At 47.0% G+C, this 25,931-nt stretch overlaps 1 protein-coding gene across 5 annotated transcripts in view; it reads right to left on the bottom strand.

Annotated features, from left to right (window-relative positions):
* The window catches only part of LOC140196760 (electrogenic sodium bicarbonate cotransporter 1-like), a 220,145-nt gene that overhangs the window by 138,221 nt on the left and 55,993 nt on the right, over positions 1 to 25,931 (bottom strand). For all 5 annotated transcript variants that reach the window (XM_072256490.1, XM_072256492.1, XM_072256489.1 and 2 more), the window contains 2 exons: positions 3,121 to 3,253; positions 1,068 to 1,228 (listed from right to left, as the gene is read on the bottom strand). In XM_072256490.1, the coding sequence (XP_072112591.1) occupies positions 1,068 to 1,228; positions 3,121 to 3,253 (294 nt within the window). The remainder of the gene's footprint in view (positions 1 to 1,067; positions 1,229 to 3,120; positions 3,254 to 25,931) is intronic.

A 25,931-nucleotide genomic window follows, 5' to 3' on the forward strand; every position in this document is an offset into this window, starting at 1 on the left:
AGCAAGTTCCCTAAACTCTGAGAATGTGACTTAGCCCAGTGAAATTGATCTCATGATAAATATTGGCCAGGAGACTGGGAAAACCCCCTGCATTAAACCATGTAACCTTCTACATCCATCTGAGAGGGCAGGGCAGGGACTGCCTCAGCTAGCAACTCATCTGCAGGAAGGTGCCTCTCCCAGTACTGCACCAGGCGCCTGTCTGAAGCTTTATCCTCACTCCTCCAGAACCGCCGGCCTTCAGGCACAGTGATGCGAGTGTAGCCCAGCATACAGTTAACAAAGTCTGTGTTCAGGGCGTGTTGTTACTCACACTCAGTTCCCAAAGTAACCTTCAATGATTAGAAGTTATAGGGATAAGAAGAAGGTCATCCACCAGCTGCTTCTCCAAGCCATGTGTGAACCTGATTTGAAAATGTGTCATGGGATCTCTACCATCGCCAGGTCAAAATCCCAGAGCTCCCCCCCTGCCCCTCCACCCAGTAGCACTATGGAAGCACCTTCACCAGACGTACTACAGTAGTCCAAAAAACTGGCTCATTACCACCTTCTCAGGGGCAAATAAGAAAGGGCAATATATACTGGCCTCACCTGTAACACACAGATTTCAATAAGGTAAAAAAAGCATGGCAAGATCTTGTACAGATGGGAACGGGGAGATGATTCCTTTTCCCAGAGAACTGGGAGCTTCTGGAATGAGTACTGACTCTTTAAGAGGGAGATAGATTGGTACTGACTACACCTGCAACCTCATCTCATGGAAGGCCACAGCTGTCGGACATGACAATCTATGACAATCTATGTGATCCCCTGGACAAATTTCCACCTTCTCAGCAGCTCAGAGAGAAATTTCCCAGATTATTTCTCTCTGAGATTTTCCCCTCTATCTTCTCCACTGCCAGGACATGGCATAGGTAAGGAGGATGATGGCGGGGGGGAAATGTTCGTGTGTGAAGACCCACTCCCTCAAGGTGTGAGGCAGATCTCAGAAGTCACATTTTCATCATAGTAACAACCCCAAATATGATCCAGTGATCTGGGTCAGGGAAGAAGGAAAGTAAGCTTACCCACAATCTGAGGGAGAGTTGAAGCTTCCATATCCAACATGACCGTTCCCTTCTCTATACAAGTGCGGAGTTCAAATAAGCTGTGTAGGGAGAGTGTGGCCACATGCGGCTTGCTCCATCTCTCGCCCCCTTCTTCAACCTTCTCCTCAAACTTGATCCACCTGGAGAACAGCGAAGGAGATTTTTAAATGACCACATCCCCGCCAGAGTGGGTAAAGCAGGGCAGAGATTAAGTTGTTAGAATAGCAGCTAGAGTGTTGGATCATGACTCCACAGTCATGAGTTCAAATCTCACTACAGCAACTTTGGAATTCAGTAAATTCATCTGAAATTAATAAAGAAATTAATTTCAATAATGTTGACCATGAAACGACTGGTATGTTGTAAAAACCCATCTGGTTCATTAATGTTATCCAGGAAAGGAAGTCCTTTATCCTTACCCCATACAATGGTTATGATCACACAACTTATTGACACCTACATACAAGAGAGCTCCTGCTGTAGTATTAAATTGAAAAGGCCCATCTATGTACATTTGCTTGTTCCTGCAAATGACAGAAATGAGTTCATTCATTCTCTCTCTCTCTCTCTCTCTTGTAGTTCTTATCAGCTTTTGATGCCATTCATTATGATATTGTAGAGGCATGATTACCGTAGAGTGATTTTTTTTTTGGTCTATTTTCTGACATGGACAAACATCATCTGTAAAAACAGAAGGCTATTGTTACCTGGAGACATCAGTATGTGGCTCCAGACCCACTAAACATGGTCATCTCTGCACTTTAAGGTAACTAGTGTTGAACAATGAATATTTACATTACCAGCTACCCCCACATCTCGTATCAGAGCATCACTCCCTATGTTCTAGTTAATCTGCCGTGCATCATTTAAAATCACTACCACCCACTGTGGTGTGCAGGCTAAATAATCCTGCTTTTCATCAGGAGAACATGCTGTAGGCCCAGTTGAATTCAGAGACATCTCACTGACAATACACTTCTGTTGTAGCTTATGAATGAATTAGAACACACAAGCCTTGCCCTCAAGTGCAAAGGATTGGTTAAACTCAAAGTGTCAATATTTATTCCATAAATAAAGAGACAACTGAAAGTTCAGCTGAGAGTTGCTCTTCATCATTATTCACTGTTTACATTCAACATGCTGCAGATTAGATTAATACACTCAGTTAGTGATGACGAAGAGATTGTTTTCTAAATAAAATAAATTTCTCTAGTGTAGTATGTTAGCACTTGTTTCCAAACTTAGATCTCCTGTTAAATGCAGTTCTTAGCATTTCTAAAAAGCCTCTCAAGGTGTCACACAGCTGACAAAGTACTCTTTGATGTGCAGTCACTGTTGCAATGGAGGAAAGGTGGCAGCCAAATTATATATAGCAAGATCCCGCTAACAATGTAAACAGATAACCTGTTAAAGGTGAAGCCGACCAATGGATTAACGAGCCAGGGCATTGGGGTAACCTCCTTTGCCCTTTAAAGCATGTTAGTAAGGAAAATGAGGAAGGGCTTGGTGCTGTGGAAGGTGAAAGGGTGCAAGTCCATTGAGAAGGAAGTTTAATGAAGATTCTGCTCCTTGAAGACCATTGCCCAGGTCCATTGTGTCACCTTAACTGATGCAGGAAGGTGGGCCTGATGGTCAGTGGCTTAGTGGAAATGCGATTGAGGGAGCCAGAGATGGGAGTTCTGGACAAGATAATCTTGGGTAGAGCACGGAGAAACTGGGATGAGGGGCTTGGTGTAGGAACAAAATCATGGTTTGCAAAGGGTGCAGAGGGGAAGAGTAACTGATGTAGCTCTCAATCAAGGTGGCAAAGAAACACTAGGGACTGCTTACACTTGTTCCATTGGAGATTGGAGGAGAAATGGAATATTCATTGACTTCTGTGGGATCTTGCTGTCCCAATGTTACAGCAGTGACTCTACTTTAGACATCGAGCCCCTAGTTCTAAAAAGTGTTTGGACCAACCAAGGTTTGTGAGAGGGTCGATCTAAAGGTACAGCTCATAGTGAGTGAGATGTTGGCAAGGCTTTCCTACCTGGCCGTCTCCTTCCATTCCATCTCCTGCCCATCAACAGCCAAAAGTTCATCCATCTCCGTGAAGAGCTGGGGCGCAGGGCTCTCGTCATCCTCCCCGAGGATGAAACGGATTCTCTCCGCTGCAGGTGAAACTACAGGGAGACAAACAGTGCTCGTTACCGTTCGAAGTACAGCACAAATACAACTACTCAAGCTCCAGGTTCCAGCAACGCCCCACCACCTGAGGCCCAATTTCAAACAGTGAGCCCTGAACCACACCAAGGTCAGGGCAGATGACCACAAGCTTGATCAGAGAGGGAAGCTTTAAGCACTGCCCTCCAGGAGGGTTCGAAAAGGAATTGCAGAGCTCAGGACCCAGGCAGCTGAAGGCACAACCAATATGGTGGAAGAATGGAAACTGGAATGGTGGAGAGACATTCAAGATGACAGGGATAAAAGAGCACAGGTTTTATACAGGGGTGTATGGTAGGAGAGGCATTACAGAGATGGAAAGTGTAGGGGCAAGAGATTGTGAGCAAGTAAGGGGTTAAAGAGGTAACACAGATAGGGAGGGGTGAAGGGGTTTCAACATACATTTACTATCATATTTTGTCTGCAGTAAACAAATCTGAGATTCATCCTCCCACAAACAGCCAGGAAACAAAGAAACAACACGGAACCTGTTTAAATATCAAACACCCAAAGCGAAAGAAAAAGAACAAATTGCGCCAACAACAAATAACAAACAGAATATTAAACGCCAAATCACACAGTCCCGGAAACGGTCCAGGAGTGACAGCCACCAGTCAGTTCAGTTTAGCACTGTGTCAATGACTGCAGGCCTCAGCCACAGGGACAGTTCCGCACCAGAGTGCCTCGATCAAATCACACAAATAGCAAAAAGAGAGTATCCAGAAATAGGTGGAACATGAACCACAAAGTCCTCCAAGAAACGAGCCCACAGCCGCAGAGTGCGTCAGCGCTGAGGATATTAAACATCAAACTGCAGAAATCCCACCCCCCTCCACAAAAAAAAAGTTCCACAGCAATGAGCCACGATCAAACCTTCCAGTTTGGGGCCCCAAGACTCCTGCACTTTCCTTGGCAGTAGCAAGAGGGAGAGTGGTCAAACGCACGCACACAGCGCCGAACACCCGCTTGCCTTCCACTCTCATCCTCGATTTCAATCTTGTTCGGCGCCTTAGTCGGCGAGGAGTAACGGAGCTGACTGAGGGTTTGTGTTCCGCCATCAGGAAACGACGGCTGCACACGCCGTTCTCAAACTCGCCAAAATCTCCAGGCAACAGCAAGAGTGCCAGATCGCTCACTTGGACCAAAAATACATACACCATCAAAATGGAAAATACAGGCTGCAATCAATCACAGTTCAGGAGAGAAATGTATTTAAAAGAAGAAGAAATAGCTTCCTGAGCTGTCTGCAGGAGGGCCCCATTGGCCGCTGGCACCATCTTGAGTACCAGGTGTAGAGGAGGTTACGGACACAGGGAGGTGTTTATGGGTTGGAGGAAGGTTGAGGAGATGGGGAGAAATACAGAAGCTGGAAGGAATTACAGAAATGGGGAGGGGTTAGGGTGGGTGGGGCTTAGAGGGGCCTCTAACCCCTCTAGAGTTGGAGGTGTGTAGGGGCCAGAGGATACTACAGAGAATGCTGCAGAGAAAAGGGAGGGGTTTAGAGATATAGAGGGGGATATACGAGACAGAGGGGGTCACGGAGATAGGGAGGAGTGACGGTGCTGGAGGGTGTTACAGTTATGGAAATTACGTTGAGAGTGAGGAATCTGGGAGCTAGAATTTACAGAGATGGTGGGGGAGGAGATGTAGATTAAGGACGTACACAGATGGGGATATAAGGGGTGCAGGGGTTTTGAGACAATTAGGAAGCTGTGTTGGAATGGAAGGGTTTGCAGAGATGAGGAGAGGTAATGGAAGGGTTTGAAAACAAGAATAAAGATTTTGAAATTGAGGTATTGTAGGCCAGGGATCCCCAACCTTTTTTGCGCTGTGGACTGGTTTCATACAATATTCTTGCGGACCGGCCGACCGGTGGGGGGCGGGGGGTAGGGTTGCCAACGTACAAGAGTAGCAGTCAAATACGTTGGGTTTACCCCCAGAAAGACTACAATGACCATGAAGCCTTGCGCGGGCACCAGTGCGCATGCATAACTTGCGCATGCGTTTGCGTGCCGATTTCTTAAGAATTGTTTTTGCCGATTCTGTTGGCAGCGGCGGGGGTGTGTGTTAATCACGACCGGAATATAGGTGATAAGTGGCTAATACACTCAATTTCGTTTCTAAAAGGGTTTATCTAACGAATTTAATATTAAACACACCGCATATTTTCCTCGCATGAATATAGCGATAAGACAATTATCAGGGGAGGACAGGGGAGCTTGAAGTGTTGAACAAACTTCCAGTAGAAGTGGTAGAGGCAGGTTCGATATAATCATTTAAAGAAAAATTGGATGGGTATATGGACAGGAAAGGAATGGAGGGTTATGGGCTGAGTGCAGGTCGGTGGGACTAGGTGAGACTAGCGTTCGGCACGGACTAGAAGGGCGAGATCGCCTGTTTCCATGCCATAATTGTTACATGGTTATATAAGTCACTTATAATAGCATCATAACATTTTAAGTAACGTTTGGATATTAAACACACAGCGCATATTTTCCTCGTATGAACATATAAAATCATTGCAACGCACCAATATCGCTGAATCAGTGGGAGCCCTGGGCTTGTTTTCCTGCAACAAGATGGTCCCATCGAGGGGTGATTGGAGACAGCGATACGCGAAAGGGGTTCCTTATGTCCAGTCTGTTCCACAGCTTAGTTTTCGTTGCATTCATTGCAGAGATATGTTGGAAATGGAAGCAACGTTTTCAGTGCTTTCCTGACTATCTCAGGATATTTAGCCTTGACTTTGATCTGGAATGCCGGCAGAGATGTTATGTCAAACATACTTTTCAGCCCGCCGTCATTTGCAAGCTCGAGGAGTTGATCTCCTTCCCGCGCTGACATGGATGATGCGCGGGTAATGACCTCGCGTGTGTTCAAGCTCAACAGTAGGTGTAACAGGGAATGAGGAAAGGTGCAGCTGACTCCTATCGCCCATTCATATCGTTTCTTCGCGGCCCCGTAGCGCATGTCTTGTGGCCCGGTGGTTGGGGACTGCTGTTGTAGGCTAAAGAGACCCACTTACGTCCTCACCACTGTGTTGACTAGTTTGCTGTGGGTTGAGGGAAAGCAAAGTTGCTCCATTGCTTTGCAGTGGAAGTAACAGTTTCTGAAAGGAAGTGTGTAGTTTGGGGAGAACTCAGTATTCATCTCTAGCCCCCGGTGCCACTGCTGTGTTTAATGATCTCTTGCCTCAGACTGTTAAATCATCTGGAGCTTTTCTGTTCAAGAGAAGTTGTTTGATAAAATTAAACGGAGATGAGGGAGATAGAGAGATGGAGAGAGACAGACAGAGACAAACACACACACATACACACACACACACACACACACACACAGCTGTAACAACATTACTGATCAAAGTTTACACATCAGACTCCAGAGAGGAATCCAATTTCAAACACTGGCCTAAAGTATTGTGTGGGATGTGTGAGTCAGCAAGGTACTTCTGCCATTATGTGTCCACAAATATAGGATAGTAACTAATACATCCAGTACGATATTTAGGAGAAACCTCTCTGCAGTGGGAATGGTAAATGTGCTCCCACAGGGGGTGTTTTTGGTATATTGCAGTGGCTTATCCAAGTATGGCCAGAGTCGGTGGGACAAAGAGGGTGGGAGGGAGATCACAGAGCAATGGACTGCAAGGATAGACTAGAGAAATGGGGTTGTTACCCTAGGAACAGAGAAGATCAAGAGGGGATTTGGCAGGTGTTCAAAGTCAGGAGGGGATTGAAAGTGAACTCACGAGGTGAAAGTCCGGGCAAATAAGTCGTCACTTTTTATTGTCATTTCGACTATAACTGCTGGTACAGTACACAGTAAAAACAAGACAACGTTTTTCAGGATCATGGTGCTACATGAAACAACACAAAAACTACACTAGACTACAGACCTACCCGGGACTGCATAAAGTACACAGAACAGTGCAGGCATTACAATAAATAATAAACAAGACAATAGACAATAGACAAAGGAGAACTGAGGAGAAAATTTTGTATCTAGGATGTCTTCAACACCAGGATTCATCATCAGGGAAGGTGATGAAACCAGACTCCACAGGCAGCTTCTAAAAGCCATTGGACCGACTGGGACCATGATTATGTTACAGCTGTACGAGTCACAGTTAACTTTAAAGTTGGTGATAAGCTTTGGTCACCCTGTTATATGAAATATGCAGTTAAACTGGAAAGAATGCAGAAAAGATTTGAGGATTTTTGTCTATTTATTTGAGATACGCTCCCAGAGCGCCTCGAGGCAACTCATGTGGCAGCAGAACTCTCGATGGATATGATTAAATATTCTAGTTTCAGCCTGATACAGCTAAAAATCACAACTGCTTCCAAGGTCAGTGCAGTCAACAAAGATATCTTAATGCATTTAAACAAACTATTGCTGCTTAAAACTGACGGAAACAACACCGATTGTGGACAGATTCCACGCCCTCACTTTAGGAAGTCTGATCACCTAGCTGTACTTCTACTCACTGAGTATAGGCAGAGGCTGAAGACTGCAGCACCAGCAGTGAGGACCAAGAAGGTATGGACGAGGGAAGCACAGGAACGCCTACAGGACTGCTTTGAATCGGTGGACTGGACTGTATTCAGGGATTCATCTGTGAACCTGGATGAGTGTGCTGCAGTTGCTACCGACTTCATTAAAATCTGTGTGGATGAGTGTGTGCCCACAAAGACTTACTGTACATTCGCAAACCAAACGCTGTGGATGAACTAGGAGGTATGTTATCTGCTGAAGGCTAGATCTGTAGCATTCAAGTCTGATGACCCAGGTATGTACCAGAAAATAAGGTATGATTTGTGGAGGGCTATTTCAAGGGCAAAGAGACAATTCTGAATGTGGTTGGAGGCGACATGGGATGTACGACAACTCTGGCAGGGTTTGCAAGACATTACTTCCTACAAAGCAAAACCCAGTAGCATGAATGGCAGCGATGCTTTACTACCAGATGAATCCAACACCTTCTAGACACGCTTTGAAAGGGAGAATATACTACAGCTGTGAAAATCCCTGCTACACTCTATCTTTAAAGCAGGTGAACCATCACAAAGCAGAAAGTCCTGATGGAGTACTTGGTAAGGCTCTGAAAACCTGCGCCAACCAACTAGCGGGAGTATTCAAGGACATTTTCAACCTCTCACTGCTATGGGCAGAAGTTCCCACTTGCTTCAAAAAGGCAACAATTATACCAGTGCTTAAGAAGAATAATGTGGGCTACCTTAATGACCATCTCCCGGTAGCACTCAAAACTACAGTGATGAAATGCTTTGAGAGGTTGGTCATGAATAGACTGAACTCCTGCCTCAGCAAGGACCTGGACCCATTGCAATTTGCCTATTGTCACAATAGGTCAACGGCAGATGCAATCTCAATGGCTCTTCACATGGCCTTAAACCTCCTAGACAACACAAACACCTACATCAGGATGCTGTTCACCAGCTATAGCTCTGCATTTAATATCATCATTCCCACAATCTTGATTGAGAAGTTGCAGAACCTGGGCCTCTGTACCTCCCTCTGCAATTGCATCCTTGACTTTCTACCTGGAAGACCACAATCTGGGTGGATTGGTGTGTGCTTAGCCCACTGCCCTACTCTCTCTATACCCATGACTGTGTGCCTAGGCATAGCTCAAATACCATTTAGAAATTTGCTGACGATACAACCAGTGTTGGTAGAATCTCAGATGGAGTCAAGAGGGCATACAGGAGCAAGATATGCCAACTAGTGGAGTGGTGCCGTAGCAACAACCTGGCACTCAACGTCAGTAAGACGAAAGAGCTGATTGTGGACTTCAGGAAGGGTAAGACAGATCACATACCAATCCTCATAAAAGGATCAGAAGTGGAGAGAGTGAGCATTTTCAAGTTCCTGGGTGTCAAATCTCTGAAGACCTAACCTGGTCCCAACATATCGATGTAGTTATAAAGAAAGCAAGACAGCGACTATATTTCATTAGGTGTTTGAAGAGATTTGGCATGTCAACAAATACACTCAAAAACTTCTATAGATGTACTGCGGAGAGCATTCTGATGGGGTACATCACTATCTGGTATGGGGGGGGGGGGCTACTGCACAGGACCAAAAGAAGCTACAGAGAGTTGTAAATTTAGTCGGTTTCATCTTGGGTACTAGCCTACAAAGTACCCATGATAATTTCAAGGAGCAATGGACCTCCAGCACCCAGGGCAGGCCCTTCTCTCACTGTTACCATCAGGTAGGAGGTACAGAAGCCTGAAGGCACTCATTCAGTGGTTCAGGAACAGCTTCTTCCCCTCTGCCATCCGATTCCTAAATGGACATTGAACCCTTGCACACTACCTCACTTTTTTAATATCTATTATTTCTGGTTTTTGCATGATTTTTAATCTATTTAATATACGCATACTGTAATTGATTGACTGATTTATTTATTAATACTATTATTTCATTTCCTCTTCTATATTATGTATTGTATTGAACTGCTGCTGCTCATAAGTTGACAAATTTCACGACACATGCTGGTGATAATAAACCCGATTCTGATTCTGATTCATCACACAATGGATCCTTCGAGCCGCCCAGCAATCTCCTGATATAATCCCAGTATAATCACTGGACAATTTGCAATGACCAATTAACTGGAACGTCTTTGGACAGTGGGAGGAAACTGGAGCACCCGGAGGATACCCAGAAAATGTTGCCATGACGAGATGGCCTGAGTTATAGGGAGAGGATGGTAGGGCTAGAATTTTATTCCTTGGAATGCAGGAGAATGAAGAGAAAAAATATAGAGGTTATAAAATCATGAGGGACATAGATTAGGTGATGGTTACAGTCTCCCCCCCCCTCCCCAGTGTAAAGGAATCCAAAACTAGGGCACGTATGTTTAGAATAAGAAGGGGAAGACTTGAAAGTCACACGGTAGGCTTATTCAGAAAGTTAGAAGGCATGGGATCCAGGGAAGTTTGGCCCGGTGGATTCAGAATTGGCTTGCCTGCAGAAGGCAGAGGGTGGTGGTGGTGGAGGGAGTACATTCAGATTGGAGGATTGTGACTAGTGGTGTCCCACAAGGACCTGTTCTGGGACCTCTACTTTTCGTGATTTTTATTAACGACCTGGATATGGGGGTAGAAGGGTGGGTTGGCAAGTTTGCAGACGACACAAAGGTTGGTGGTGTTGTAGATAGTGTACAGGATTGTCAAAGATTGCAGAGAGACATTGATAGGATGCAGAAGTGGACTGAGAAGTGGCAGATGGAGTTCAACCCGGAGAAGTGTGAGATGGTACACTTTGGAAGGACAAACTCCAAGGCAGAGTACAAAGTAAATGGCAGGATACTTGGTAGTGTGGAGGAGCAGAGGCATCTCGGGGCACATGTCCACAGATCCCTGAAAGTTGCCTCACAGGTGGATAGGGTAGTTAAGAAAGCTTATGGGGTGTTAGCTTTCATAAGTCGAGGGATAGAGTTTAAGAGTCGCGATGTAATGATGCAGCTCTATAAAACTCTGGTTAGGCCACACTTGGAGTACTGTGTCCAGTTCTGGTCGCCTCACTATAGGAAGGATGTGGAAGCATTGGAAAAGGTACAGAGGAGATTTACCAGGATGCTGCCTGGTTTAGAAAGTATGCATTATGATCAGAGATTAAGGGAGCTAGGGCTTTACTCTTTGGAGAGAAGGAGGATGAGAGGAGACATGATAGAGGTGTACAAGATAATAAGAGGAATAGATAGAGTGGATAGCCAACGCCTCTTCCCCAGGGCACCACTGCTCAATACAAGAGGACATGGCTTTAAGGTAAGGGGTGGGAAGTTCAAGGGGGATATTAGAGGAAGGTTTTTTTACTCAGAGAGTGGTTGGTGTGTGGAATGCACTGCCTGAGTCAGTAGTGGAGGCAGATACACTAGTGAGGTTTAAGAGACTACTAGACGGGTATATGGAGGAACTTAAGGCGGGAGCTTATATGGGAGGCAGGGTCTGAGGGTCGGCACAACATTGTGGGCTGAAGGGCCTGTACTGTGCTGTACTATTCAAAAAAAAGAAAGGGACTTGAGAGGTAACTTTTTCCACACTGAGTGTTTGGAATGAGCTGCTAGTGGAAGTGGTTAAAGGAGGTACAACAGCACTTGGATAGGTAAATAGAGGGGCAGGGCTTAGGGATATGGACCGAGCGCAGGAAATTGGGACTGAGTGGGCACAGTGGTTGGCATAAACTATTTGGGCAGAAGGACCTGCTTCCAAGCTATGACTTTATATTTTCAAGGCCAAGCAAACAAGCTTCTTGATATGTGAGCCAGAGAAAGGATACCGGATCTGCTTGAAATACCATCAGATGGTTGTGATCTTATTGAATGTCAAAGCACAATCCAAGGCCCAAGTGACCCGGCCCCCAATTCATAAATCTGAATGAGTTCCCTCCGCATCTGTTTTTGTGGTTTCACATGCATTCATTCAGCATTTCTGAGTGTGCCAGGCTAATAGATGTCCGGGTGGCACTTGGCCACACCGACACTCTGTGCAAGGCCTTGTCCTGGCCTAGCCAGAGAGAAGGCCAGCACGCTGCTGTAACCTGTCTTAACAGCAAATCCTGACAAGGCTCACACACCAGCAGGAAGGGATTATAAACAAAGTGACTGAGTGAATTTTGGATTCAATATAAATGCCACTCACAAGTCTATCAAACAGAACATGAGTGGAGGAATTTACTCTGCCAGCTATGCAAGTCACTTTTGTAAAGGTTAGAAAGCTTTTCTGATTATGCAGACCTCTTCCTTGGGCTGTTGCCCCTAGCAACATTGACACAGTAAGGTGCACGTCACTCAAATAGTACACAAAGACAAGCAAGAGGAAAGATTGGCAAGCTGCTAATGTGTTTCTGAATCACTTTACATCCATAAAATCATGTAGCTGTTTTCTTCTGTCAACAGTCATATAGCATGTCTCAAAACATTTCACTTAGCTCCACACACCTCGCATTTAGACACCTCGAAAGAGCTACCATGACCAGCAGATCTCAAAGGCCGGTGTTCTGACCAGAACTGCAGATGATCCCAAAGGAGTGATACCAAAGCCACATGATGGACGCACCTCAGAATCACCACGAAACGAAGATCAGTCTTTAAAGTAACACCATAAGGAAAAGAAATTCCAGGGGAAACACCACAGGAGTGTTAGAAAGTTTTGACTGGTTTCCATTGACAGACCAGTTTTTCTTGATTGCCTTATAATCCTGGGACAAAGAGGACAATGATTGACTGCCAGCACGAACGTCCCCCATCACCTCAAACCCCGACCTCTATTAGCAATCATCCACTTAGACAACAAAGAATCTGTATGCCCCACATCTGGGAGAACAGTTCTGACAAAGGGTCTCCAACTTGAAACGTCAACTCCGTTTCTTCCTCCACAGACGCTCCCTGCCCTGCTGTGTGTTTTAATTTTGTTTTTATTTATTTACAGACAGAGCGCAAAAAGAGGCACTTCCTGCCCACGAGCTCGTGCCACCCAATTACACCCACGTAACCAATTAGCACCTACTGGCCTATTTGGAATGTGATAGGAAACTGGAGCATCTGGAGGAAACAGTTGCAGTCACGAGGAGAATGTACAAACTCGGTACAGAGAGCGGCAGGAAAAGCCTAATCGCGTTACACTAACTGCTATGTGCTGCCCCAAAGTGCTTCCGGCGTTTTCTGTGTCCGATGACAAGAGTGCTACTGGGGAGCTAGACATGTGGGCAATCTCCAAGATGGTGTACCGGGATGGTTTTGGGAGCTTTAAGCCATCATGGAAAGACTGATGCTCCCTTGTTTCTGTTTACATTGAGGCCCCCCCCCCCTCATCTGAGCAGGGGTTTACAAATGGCTGCCACAGGAAAATGAGTGAAATGAAAAGGTCAAGTAAAGGAAATGCAGGCGGCGAATCTCACAACCTTACCATTGACCTGAACAGTTCTATAGTTGTGCTGATGGCACACATTGATATCAACATCACAGGAGGTTGCAAGGAAGAGTGGTTCTTGCTGATCATTGAGCCGTACTGCAGACAGTGCAAATCTGACATAAGCACTTCTGAAGACCAAACATGGTCTGGAGAGGACAAGGGAGAGATTATTTAGAAAACTACTCTGACAAAAGATGGAAAGGCAGAGCAAGGAGCTCATACACAGATCGAGACACATTCCCACTGCAAACATGGTTCGAACATACCTGGGTCCACTACTTGATGTAATTAGTTGGCATGGATGAGTTGGTCAGAAGGACCTATTCCTGTGCTGTACAATTTTGATTCTGCGATCGTTAGGGGACATTTCTGACAGATGCAGCACTGTTGCTGCACAGAGAAACCCAACACCACTGCACTGCAAACCTGGCATCTGACTGCATTTTCAGCAAATCTTTCACAAACAGTGCTCAGTAATCCAGAACACTCTCTCAGTGCTAATGGACAGCACAAATCAGCTCCAAGGATGGCACAGCACTGCTCGCTCAGAGCAGTACCGTTACATCTGCCAGTTATCTCTCAGTGGGACTGGACCTCACCAACTCAAAAACCTCAAAGTCAACTTGTCCAACTCAGTCGTTTCAGCCCAGAACGTCGACCGTACTTTTCTCCAGCATTCTGTGTGTGTTTCTCAGTCACTTACGGCGCATTGTAGCTGTTAGCATCTCAGCTGCAGCTGTGCAGGAATGACAACTACACCGTGAAAGAGTTAATTAGATTTTCAACCTTCACACATGAATGCTTAACAAGTTCCCAATTGCAACAGACCTCCAGATGTACAAAGATCAATAATTCATACCTTCCACAATCAATTTCAGTACCTGTGCAAAATTTAAACTGTCAACAAGCGTGCAGGGAGTGCGCTGCGAGCTCCGTGCAGGATTATTTGCCTGGTCACTCCCACTTTGGAGAATACTAATTGTGGAAACAGACCCAGGGAGGTTCCGACGTCACAACCAGTATCAAATGTAACTCCACCAGCCTCTCCAGCAGTTAAGGAATTAAAGACTGAAATGCCAGACACTGAGACCTAAGGCCCAGGTGAGCTGAACTGCTTTGTGACACAAATGTCAACATGGGATGGGTGATCATACCCCATCAACCTACGACTGGTCCCAGGTCTAATCAGTGCAGAAAAGATTGGACTGTCCACTACAACTTCAGCTAAAACCCTACTATCACAACTAAACAGAACCCCACCTTGAGTCTGGAGTAAGTCATGTGATACTAGGTACCCGGTACTAGAGGAACAGCAAATCATAAGCACAGGAGATCCTGCAGATGCTGGAAATCCAGAGCAACACACACAAAACGTTGGAGGAACTCAGTAGGTCAGGCAGCATCTATAGAAAGGAATAAATAGTCGATGTTCGAGCAAAGTCCTCCTTTCAATATACGCTGCCTGATCTGCTGAGTTCCTCCAGCACTGTGTGTGTGCTACACAGACCTCTTGCTTAATGGTACTGGTCCATAGCATAAAAAAGTTTGGGAATACCAGCTCCAGAGGAATAGAACTCATTGAACTAGGAGAGAAAAGTACACTGTTACTTCTTTGTAAGCTTTAGTTTTATAAGGATTAAAATACTGAAAATAGAATGGGAGGAGTTTGGGCACTTTTGACCATGTGGAATCATGGAGCCAAGAATTTAACCTGCAGAAAAATTTCCAGATGTTAACAGTTTGCAGAATTGGTAAACCTGACCGATTTTAATTACTTAAGTTCTGAAGAAACCCTATAGTTCCCTACCATCCTACTGACTGGGGTAACTGCAAATGAGGAAAACACACAGGGTTTAATATTTTATTGAAAGGGGATCAGATTTACAAACTTGTTTTATCCGGTTATACATCCTCAACTTAGCAAAGGTCCAGTTGTTGTCAAAAATGACAGGGCCACCCTCAGGATTGAGGAACATCCCCATCACCAGCGTCACTGAGGGCAATTCCCAACCCTGAAGATGAGGACCAAACACAACATCGATGTTATTGGGGACCACACCCGATGCTGATGTTATTACGGACCATCCCCAACACCACTGAGGTCTTTTTTCATCACTGATGTTACCAAGGACCACCCCCAACATTGAAATTAAGCCTACATGGCCTCCCTTCACTCAGCATTTCAAAGGGATTATTCCTTGCACAAACATCGCGTCCACTTTATCATCTCCACCAAACGGGACCAGCTCAGGTCAGCACGCCTATGTTGGGCTGACGGTCCCCTTTCATGCTGCGTAACATTATGAATACAAACACTCCCCTTCTCACTGCTGCTTCCCCTGCAGTTATCCTTTTGTTTTTAAAATCTCCCCACCATGTAGAGCCCCAACCAGTCCTTCCAGAAGAAGCAGCAATTCATCATCACTTCTTCCAATCTAGAGGATGGATTCAGTGCTCACTGCTTCACTGGAGAGGTCAAATATAGTTCAGCAGAGTAGCTCCCGTCAGTCTGCAAAACAGCCCCGAGGTTCCAGTCAGCTGCCACTCTCCACCCCACTCCCATTCTAGCCCCTCAGCTCAATGTATGGCTCACTTGAGATCATGGATCAGCTTCATCCATCAGCCAGGGATGTCTTGGCCTGTCAGCCTCAGTACTTAAAGATAATCAGCATTCCCGGACCTTCCATTCCAGATTTGCAGCATTCCATTCACATTCCTTTGGTAATTGCTGTCATTCATTCAGCATTTCAACTTTTCTACATTTTAGTTACCTGTACAATCGCTGTGTCCCCACAGATCTCTCCTCCTCTCTTCTGCGTCTGCAAACTTGTTCATTTCCAACTAACCACTTCGGAGGGCCAGCCAGAAATGTTAACAAGTTCCCTCTCCACAGCTGCTGCCTCACTTACTGAGGTCTTCCCACGTTCTCCTTTTCTCTCAGATTTCCAGCATCTGCAGTATTCGGTTTACAGAAGTTGCCCTGACCTCTCCGCAGAGCAGCTCTGGCAAAGTGGGCAGTGACTTCAGCTCAAACTCTCCAGAAATGAGGCAGGTCCTTCTTCAGCAAGAGAAAATCTGCAGATGCTAGAAATCCAAGCAACACACGCAAAATGCTGGACAGGCAGGAACTACGGAGTAAAGAGTAAACAGTTGACATTTCAGGCTGAGACTTTTCATCAGCATTGGAGGAAAAGATAGAAGTCAGAGTAAAGTGGTGGAGGGGGGAGCTGGGTGGAAGAAATACAAGGTAGCAGGTGATAGGTGAAACTGGGAAAGGGGGAGGGGTGAAGTAAAGAGCTGGGCAGTCAATTGGTGAAAGGGATAAAGGGCTGGAGAACGATAACCTGATAGGAGACAGAAGGCCATGGAAGGAAGAAAAGGGGGAGGAGCACCAGAGGGAGGTGATGGGCAGGTAAGGAGATAAGGTGAGTGAGGGAAATGGAAATGGGGAATGGTGAAGGGGTGGGGAGGCCATTACCAGAAGTTCAAGAAATCGATGTTCATGATATCAGGTTGTAGGTTACCCAGACGGAATATAAGGTGTTGCTCCTCCAACCTGAGTGTGGCCTCATCGTAGCTGTAGAGGAGGCTGGACCGACACGTCGGAATGGGAATGGGAATGGAAAGATCCTGCTTTTTCTGGCAGTCAGAGCGTAGAAGCGGTCTCTCAATCTACATGAGGTCTCACCGATGTGCAGAAGGCCACAGCAGGAGCACTGGGTACAGGAGATGACCCCTACAGAGCGACAGGTGAAGTGTCACCTCACCTGGAAGGGCTGTTTGCAGCCCTGAATGGTAGTGAGGGAGGAGGTGTAGCACTTGTTACACTGGCAAGGATAAGTGCCAGGAGGGAGATCAGTGGGGAGGGTGGAATGGACAAGGGAATCGCATAGGGAGCGATCCTGATGGAAACAGAAAGGGATAGGGAAGGGAAAGATGTGCTTGGTGGTGGGATTCCATTGGAGGTGGCAGAAGTTACGGAGAATTATGTGCCGGATGTAGAGGTTGGTGGGATGGTAGGTGAGGACAAGAGGAACCCTATCCCTGCTGGGGCGGTGGTACGATGGGGTGAGGCCAGACATGCATGAAATGGAAGAGATGCGGTTGAGGGCAGCATTGACGGTGGAGGAAGGGAAGCCGCTCTCTTGGAAGAAGGAGGGCATCTTCTTTCTGGAATGAAAAGCCTTATCTTGAGAGCAGATGCAATGGACACAGAGGAATTGAGAGAAGGGGATTACAAGTAACAGGGTGGGAAGGGGTATAGTCTCGGTAGCTGAGAGAATCAGTGGGTTTACAAAAGGTGTCAGTAGATAAGTTGTCTCCAGAGATAGTTGTCTCAGCTGCATCTGCTCTCAAGATGAGGCTTTTCATTCCAGAACTAACCCGCATCTCTCCCATTTCACACTCATCTGCCCTTATCTCATCCTTCCACCACTCCAGCAGGGATAGGGTTCCTCTTGTCCTCACATACCATCCCACCAGCCTGCATGTCCAACACATAATTCTCCGTAACTTCCACCATCTCCAATGAGATCCCACTGCCAAGCACATCTTTACCTACCCCCCAATTTCCACAGGGATCTTTTCCATTCGTCCCTCCCCACTGATCTCCCTCCTCCCTCACTACCATTCAGTGCCCCAGAGAGTCCTTCCAGGTGAGGTGACACTTCACCTGCAAGTCTTTGGGGTCATCCACTATATTCAGCGCTCCCAGTGTGGCCTCCTGTATATTGGTGAGACCCGACGTAGATTGGGAGACCGCTTCCCCAAACACCTACGCTCTGTCTGCCAGAAAAGCGGGAACTTCCAGTGGCCACCGATTTTAATTTTACTTCCCATTCCGATATGCCAGGCTATGGCCTCCTCTACTGCCGTGACGAGGACAAACTCAGGTTGGTGAAGGAACACCTAATGTTCCATCTGGATAGTCTCCAATCTGATGGCATGAACATCGATTTCTCAGACTTCTAGTAATGCCCCCCCACTTCACCATACCCATTTCCCTCCCTCACCTTATCTCCTAGCTGGGCAATAACCTCCCTCTGGTGCTCCTCCCCCTTTCCTTTCCTCCATGGCCTTCTGTCCTCTCCTATGAGATTCCCCCTTCTCCAGCCCTTTATCTCTTTCACCAATCAACTTCCAGCTCTTTACTCGACCCTTCCCCCTGTCCTGGTTTCACCCCCACCAACTACTTCATATTTCTTCCTCTCCTCCCCCACCTCCTTACTCTGACTTCATTTTTCTTTTCTCCAGTCCTGAAGCAGAGCCCTACTCCATCTTCACTTTACAACACAGAAAGCCCAACTGAACTCACCCTCTCGGAATCCACTTGCCCCACTAATCTGACCTGTCACGTTTAACCCAGTTCCTCTTCATGTCTCCTATAACATAGGCCATTTGACCCATCAAGTCTACGATAGCTCTCAGAGCAATTCCATCCACCTATGAACTTTCCCTGCAGCTGTTCTACATCCATTCACATCCCCGCAGGTTCTACCCCTTACCCACAACAGCGGCCAATTAAAGCAGATCCTTGGGAATTGCAAGGAAATCGGAGTGCCCGGGGAAACCCATGCAATCCCAGGGAGAACATGGAAACTCCAGACAGTATTGGGGGTCAGAACTGAACTCAGGAGCTGTGAGCCAATGGCACTACCTGCTGAGCCACTTCGATCTCTGTATGTCCCTCCCAGCCTCTCCCTCTCTCAGCATTGCCTTGAATACTTCACTTGAAACGACCGCATTCCAATACAACCAGCCAGCCTGTCCAATTTCCTGGTGATCCTGGAGTCGAATGAGGTAATAGGCCCTTTGGCCCATTGTCTCCATACTGGCCATCAGCATAGAGACAATGGGTCGAAGATCCATACTGATCTTTTCTTATCCCATTTTCGAGCCGCACACAAGGTGCTGGAGAAACTCTGTGGGTCTACGGAGGGAGATGAACAGCTGGCATTTCAGATCGAGATCCTTCATCAGGAACGAAAGTGCAGAGGGGAGATAACTGATATAATGAGATGAAAGAAGAGGTGGGGAGAGAGCTAGCAGGTGATAGGTGGATCCAGCTGAGGAAGGATGATCTGCAGATGGTGGAGGGAAGAGCTGGAATAGCGACAGAGGCTGGGAGGCGAGAGGGTTGAAGATAATGTAATCTGATTGGAGAGGCAGGTGGAACATGGAATCGAGTGAGGGAGGTGGGAAGAGCAGATAGGAACAGTGGGGGCAAGGGGGGCAGTGGGAGGAGTGTAGTGCCCACCTGCCCATCATCTACACACTCTTCCACAAGGCCATAAGACATAGGAGCAGAATTGGGCAATTCGGTCCATTGAGTCTGCTCCCCAAACCCACTGCAATCCCTCTCCCATGGCCACTTCCCTCCACAGATGCTGCCTAACAAGCAGAGTTCCTCCAGCAGATTGTTTGTTGCTCCGGTTTACAGTGTCTGCAGTTTCTTGTGTCTCTAGCCTTCAGTTCACTACCTGTGCACATCCGAATACTCCCTAACTGTTGTCAGTCTGTCTGCGGCCACACTTCCTCACCCAAGGACAAAGAGCATCGTCAGCCCTGGAAATTAATTTTCTTGTTCTTTTCAAGCACCTGAAGTGAACAACAGTTCACTGGACCATAATGATGCAAGAATCAAAGCAGGAGGAAGCAATTCAGCCCCCCGCGCTCGTTCCACCGTGCGTGGCTGATCCTTTCCTCTGATTCAGATCAGATTCACTCACTCATCACGTGTACATTGAAACACACAGTGAAACGTGTTGTTCTGTAAACAACCAACACAACCTAAGGGTGCGTTGGGGGCAGCCCACAAGGGTGTCACACATTCCGGCGCCCATAACGTGCCCATAATGCTCAGGAGAACAACACCAGCCACAATAACAAGCCCCTTCCCCTCCCACCTACACATGCAGACAGGCCTCCAACCTCAGGACAGACAATCTCCAATCCTCGGTCCAGACTGGGCCTCGACCTCAGAGGGCTAAGGAGATCTGGCGTGTCCCCACTGACTCTTACCAGACGCACCATAGACAGCATCCTATCCAGATGCATCACGACTTTGTATTGGGCAAGAATGCAAGAAATTGTCGAGTTTTGGACACAGCCCAGTCCATTACAAACTTCTCTCTGTGGCCTCTGCAGACATCCCACCCTGCAAAAACTCATTTCAGGGAGGTAGCACCATCAATTTGCGGGAGACTTCCGGGAGGGGTGAGATGTCTGCAATAGAGTAGCTCCTCAGCAGCTAGCCAGCTAGTTTGAATAACGTTAGCTATGCTGTTAAACTCACCTCAACATGTCTTTTACAGTCTTAACCCTTTTCCATGGGCAATAGAAAAGTCACTGTTGCAAACAGTGCAGCGAGTAACACTGTCATTATTTTGACCCCTATTAGGCAGGGGTACACTTTAGTGTAGTCCAGGGTGACGTACGTTTTATATATTTTTTTTGGAACACTCTGCCACTCTGACTTTTTTTGGAACTCTCTCGCTCTTGCGCTTTCTTGCTCATGGTCGCTCTCTCGCGCTTGCTTTCTCGCTCTCTCTCTCACACTTGCTTTCTCACTCTTGCTTTTATGCTCTCTCTCTCACTTGCTCTCGCGCTTGCTTTCTCGCTCTTGCTCTCGCACTCTCTCTCCCTCGCGCTCTCTCTCTCTCGCACTTGCTTTCTCACTCTCTCTCTCTCCCTTTACTCTCTCGCTCTCACTCCCTCTAGCGCTTGCTTTCTCACTCTCACGCGCGCGCTCTCGCTCTCTCTCTCTCTCGTGGTCGCTCTCACTCGCACTCGCTCTCTCGTGCTTGCTTTCTTGCTCTTGCGCACGGTCTCTCATGCTCGCTCTCAAAAAAAAACAATTTCCGGGACATTGTATATAATTTGCGGGCATCAGGGAGCCATTATTAATATGCCGGAGACTCCCAGACCTTCCGGGAGAGGTGGGATGTCTGCCTCTGGCTACATTTCCTGCTGCCTCTGGAAAGTAGTCAACATAATCAAGGGCTCTTCCCACCCCACTCATTCTCTCCTCTCCCCCACCCGTTGGACAGAAGGTACCATAGTGCGAGAGCACGGGCGGCCAGACAGATCCTCCGCCACTGAAAGACAGGACAAACTAGGGTTGCTTTCGCTGAATCTTTGGAGGGCAAGGGGAGACCTGATAGAAACTTATCAGGTTGTGAGAGGCATCGATACAGTAAACACCAGTACCTTCTTTGATGTGGGTCTAAATATTTAATACTAGAGAGCGTGCGTTTAAGATGAGGGAATAATTTTAAGGAAGATACGCAGGGCAACTTCTTTTTACGCCAGAAGTGTTGGATGCTTTGAACTGCACTGCCAGGGGTGATGGTGGGGGGGAAATATAATAGAGGCTCTTAGAAAGGCACGTGAATATCCAGAGAGTGGAATAATATAGATATTGTGTATGCCATTAGTTTAGTTAGCTGTTTAATTGCTACATTAATTAGTTTGGCACAACATTGTGGGCTGAAGGGCCTGATTTTGTGCGACACTGCACCGTTCAATGTTCTATGCTAGCAGATTCTCAATGGGCCTCTCATACACTAAAGGATGATTTCCTGATCTCCCAATATCCCTCACTGTAGCACTTTCTACCTGTTCTACACTTTCTCTGCAACTGCAACAGTACATTTCTGATTTCACTTCACTACCGTAATTTCACATGATCTGCCCCGAGAGCATGCAGACAAGAGTTTTACACTGTACCTTGGCACACGTGGTAATAATAAACTAGTATCGATAAATCAATACCACTTTCCGGCACTAACCCCCATACTCCTCGATTTCAGGAACAGACAAAAATCTGGTCTGGAATGACTGACTCTGCACACTCAGACGTCCACCACACTGTGGGGAAAGGAACATCTTGCCTCAGTGAATGGCTGAGTACTTACTCTGAGGCCCTGACCCCCGTTTCAGCACAGCCCAGCCAGGGAGAAACATCGTCTTTGCATCGTACCCACTGGGCCCCGTAAGAATGTTGTATCTTTCAATGATATCACCGTTTCACTCGGGAATCGCCTGGGAGATACTGTGATCTAATTTACAGCGCAGCAATGTTGTGATTAAAAATTAATCAGCATTATAGAAGGAAGTCTGAGTGTGCCTCTGACTCCAAATGGCTTAAGCCCCTAAAATTCCATTGTGAGTGCTTGTTGGGCCCACTGACACCAATCCCCTGATTATCTCACAGCCCAACTGTGACACCAGTTGTCGGTCACTAAAAATAATAGCCAGGGTGCAGCTCACAGAGCCCAAAGACTGGTGTCAGCCCCTTGGACTTGTCCCATGGGAATGTGACTCCAGCCAGTGTTAAAACAATAGATTAACAGGTCCAACTTGTCCTGGCTGAAAAAGGGATCTAGCTGGGCTGGTCCAATAGATTAAGATCACTCTAAGTCTTTCCTATCCATTCACCTGTCTAAATATCTTTTAAAGTTTGCAGCTGTACCTGCCTCTACCACTTGCTCATTCAGTCTTTGGGATATTTGCAGAGGCATCAGAAGACACAATAGATCTTAATTCTGGAGCAACACACACAAAATGCCGGACGAACTCAGACGGTTGGGCAGCATTTGTGGGAAGACAACATTTTGGGCCGAGATACTCCATCAGGAGTCTGCTGCATGGTCTCAGCTCAGGTTAACTCTGGCCTGGCCCGGCCCAGCAGCCTTTCACCATGGCAACAAAGGTTGGGCAGCAGTGAGGAAGAGATCTTCAGCCCTGTTCGGTGAGTAGCTGCAGGGTAAGCACTTCCATTGCAACACTTTGACGAATAAGCCCCGCCAGGAATCCAGACGACCCTCCTTACCTGAAGGCAGTGAGAATGGAGCACACTCCCATCAGAAGTGGATGAGACAGACACACTGTGAGGGTGGGGCGCTTCTTGGTTAATCTCAAGGGTGGAGAGGGACAGAAGACGATGGTATTTGGGGTGATGGACAGCGGCTACATGCTTGCGTGGAGCAAATACCTTCGCACAGAAGTCATCTGTGCAGGGAATTCACTAAGTCGGTGACATAAACACCTACAGTTTACCAAGTCCATGCTGACACCAACCTTACAATAATCCACCTTTTTATTCTTCCCACATTCCCATTAACTCCCCCCAGACTTTACCTGTCACTCTCACGCTAGTGGTAATTTACAGCATCCATTCATTGCACCACCCCACAGATCTTTGGGACGTGGGAGAAATCCAGAGTACCGGAATGAACCCCACACAGTCATAGGGAGAACGTGCAGACTCCACACAAACAGAGCCCTTGCTCACTGGGGTTGAACAACTGCTGCAGTACTAGCAGTGAAGGATTTGTCCTGTCTCATTCTGTATTGTTCATTCATCTGATGGCAAACGATCGCCCAGAATTTTACTGCCTGGCATTTTACTGCTGGGGTTAATTCGTTCATTCGAAGTCAGACTGGAAACTTGGTGGCAGCATCACCTGTTAATGCAGAGTTCTGGACGGTCATGGAGGAGGGAGAAATACTGCCAGAGATTAGCTGACTAGGGAGTGGGAACTGCAGATCTGAACATTACACAGGGAACAAAACAAGGTGCCTACTCACTGATCAGTCTGAGTTCCAGCTATCAGATGTCCAACAGGTACCAGGGTACAAGCAGGATAAGCTGATTCCCCTCCCCAGCATCTCCCACCAGCACTCAGGAGTTCCTCTCATGGTCAACTCTTACAATTCCTCACCCCTCTCCATCTCCTCATCTCCTCCTACCACACTCATCTGCCTCCACTCTGTTCCTCACCATCCCCTCCTCCCCGGTCAAAGATGGCAGCACACCGAGAGGCAGCACCTACTCCAGCTCCCAATAATGGTGCGAGCTCTAAATTCTTAGAGAGTGTTTCAAAGTTTCTAGTCTGGGATTTCAGTCATCCAAAACTCCACAAGGAGAAACCAGAGTGAGGAGGAGGAGAAGGGGGAAGAACGAGTGTAAGGAGAGACAAGAACGAGGAGAGTGAGGAGGAGAAGGAGGAGGAGGAGAAACAAGACTGAGGAGGAGTAGAATGAGAAACCTGTCAGGAGAAAGGGAAGGAGAAACAAGAGTGGGAGAAGGAGAGACAAAAGTGAGGAGAAGGAGAAAAAAGTAGACTGAGGAGAAGGGGAAGGAGAAACAAGAGTGAGGAAAAGGAGGAGGATGATAGTTGAAAAGTTTTTAGTGGAACATGAGAGGGAATTTCTTCAATCAGAGAGTGGTGAGCTTGTGGAACGAGCTGCCAGCGCAAGTGCTGGATACCGGTTTGATTTCAACACTTGAAAAGAAATTTGGATAGGGTCATGGATGGGAGAGGTATGGATTGCTATGATTTGGGTGCAGGTCGATGTGAGTAGGTGATTCATTGGTTTGGCACCAACCAGACGGTCCAAAGGGCCTGTTTCTGTGCCTTAGTGTTCTACGACTCGATAGATGTTTTGATTAGGTGCTGCTGAAGTCCTAGACAAAATTACAGTTAGTCCGCTGGCAGTGGAGTTAATATCGATGCTCAACGGACTAACGATTGTACGGACCCGGAACCGGTGACGGCAACCTGGACTATGCAGCTCAGCCGAGGACGCGGCAGATGCAGGAGGTGTGAGAGGAACCAGAAACACAGCCAGAAAGCTTTGGTGGTAGCTAGGCCAAGAGCTAACCCGGCCAGACCGGCAGTACCATCACTTTCCCTTGCCAACCTCCGTTAGCTAGATAATCAAATAGGCTCACTGAGACTGAGAATGAATGCACGGAACAAGAGATGAGAAACTGTTGCATTCTGGTTTACACCAAAACATGGTTAAACAACAACATGCTCGACTCAATGCTTCAACTCGAAGGATAACTCTGCTCTGCGCAGACAGGAACTCCCTGTCAGGGAAATCAAAGGGAGGTGGAATCTGGGTGTGCATTAACAAAGGTTAGGGTTAGTGTACAAACTCACCTGTAGTTAGCAGTAACTGTCCTTGGGGGGGGGGGGGGAGGGGAGATTCATATTATAATTAAATGCCAGCCACGTTACCTGTACAGGAAGTTTACTGTTGTATTCACCTCCACTGTCTCAATACCCCCTCCCCAACGCAAACGCCAGAGTTGCACTGGGAGAGTTTTACAGTATCGTCAGCTCTCTACAAAACAAGCATCCAGACAGTCTCTTCATAATTGCAGGAGATGTCAATCATGCTAACCTGCAGGACATTTTACCCAAATTCCACCAACTTACAAAGCCACCCCACACCCCCAGCTTGGCCTCTCTGACCCCATCTCCACAGTGCTAATCCCAGCATACCGACCGGTGCTGGAAATAGAGAAACCATTCATGAGGACCATCACTGTATGGCCCAAAGAGGCAATCTCTATGCTTCGGGACTGTTTCGAATGGGCTACCTGGCTAATGTTCAAAGAGGCCAGCACTTGGCTACCTCAGTAAGCGCATAGACGATGTTGGTACATCAAGTGCAATCGTCTCATGGCCCGACCAGAAGCCCTGGCTGAAAACAGAGGTGCACCCCTACTGAAAGCCTGGATGCTACCTTCAGGTCTGGTGACTTCACAGCTCTCAGAGTAGCCGGAGAAACGTCATCTTCGGCATCAAGATGGCAAAGGCCACCTACACACACAAAATTCAGGAAAACCTGTCCGAAAACTATGTCCGGTGTACGAGGCTGCGCTTCAAGGGTATTAGTGTCT

This window comes from Mobula birostris, chromosome 4, assembly GCF_030028105.1.
Source record: "Mobula birostris isolate sMobBir1 chromosome 4, sMobBir1.hap1, whole genome shotgun sequence".
Classification (NCBI taxonomy): domain Eukaryota; kingdom Metazoa; phylum Chordata; class Chondrichthyes; order Myliobatiformes; family Myliobatidae; genus Mobula; species Mobula birostris.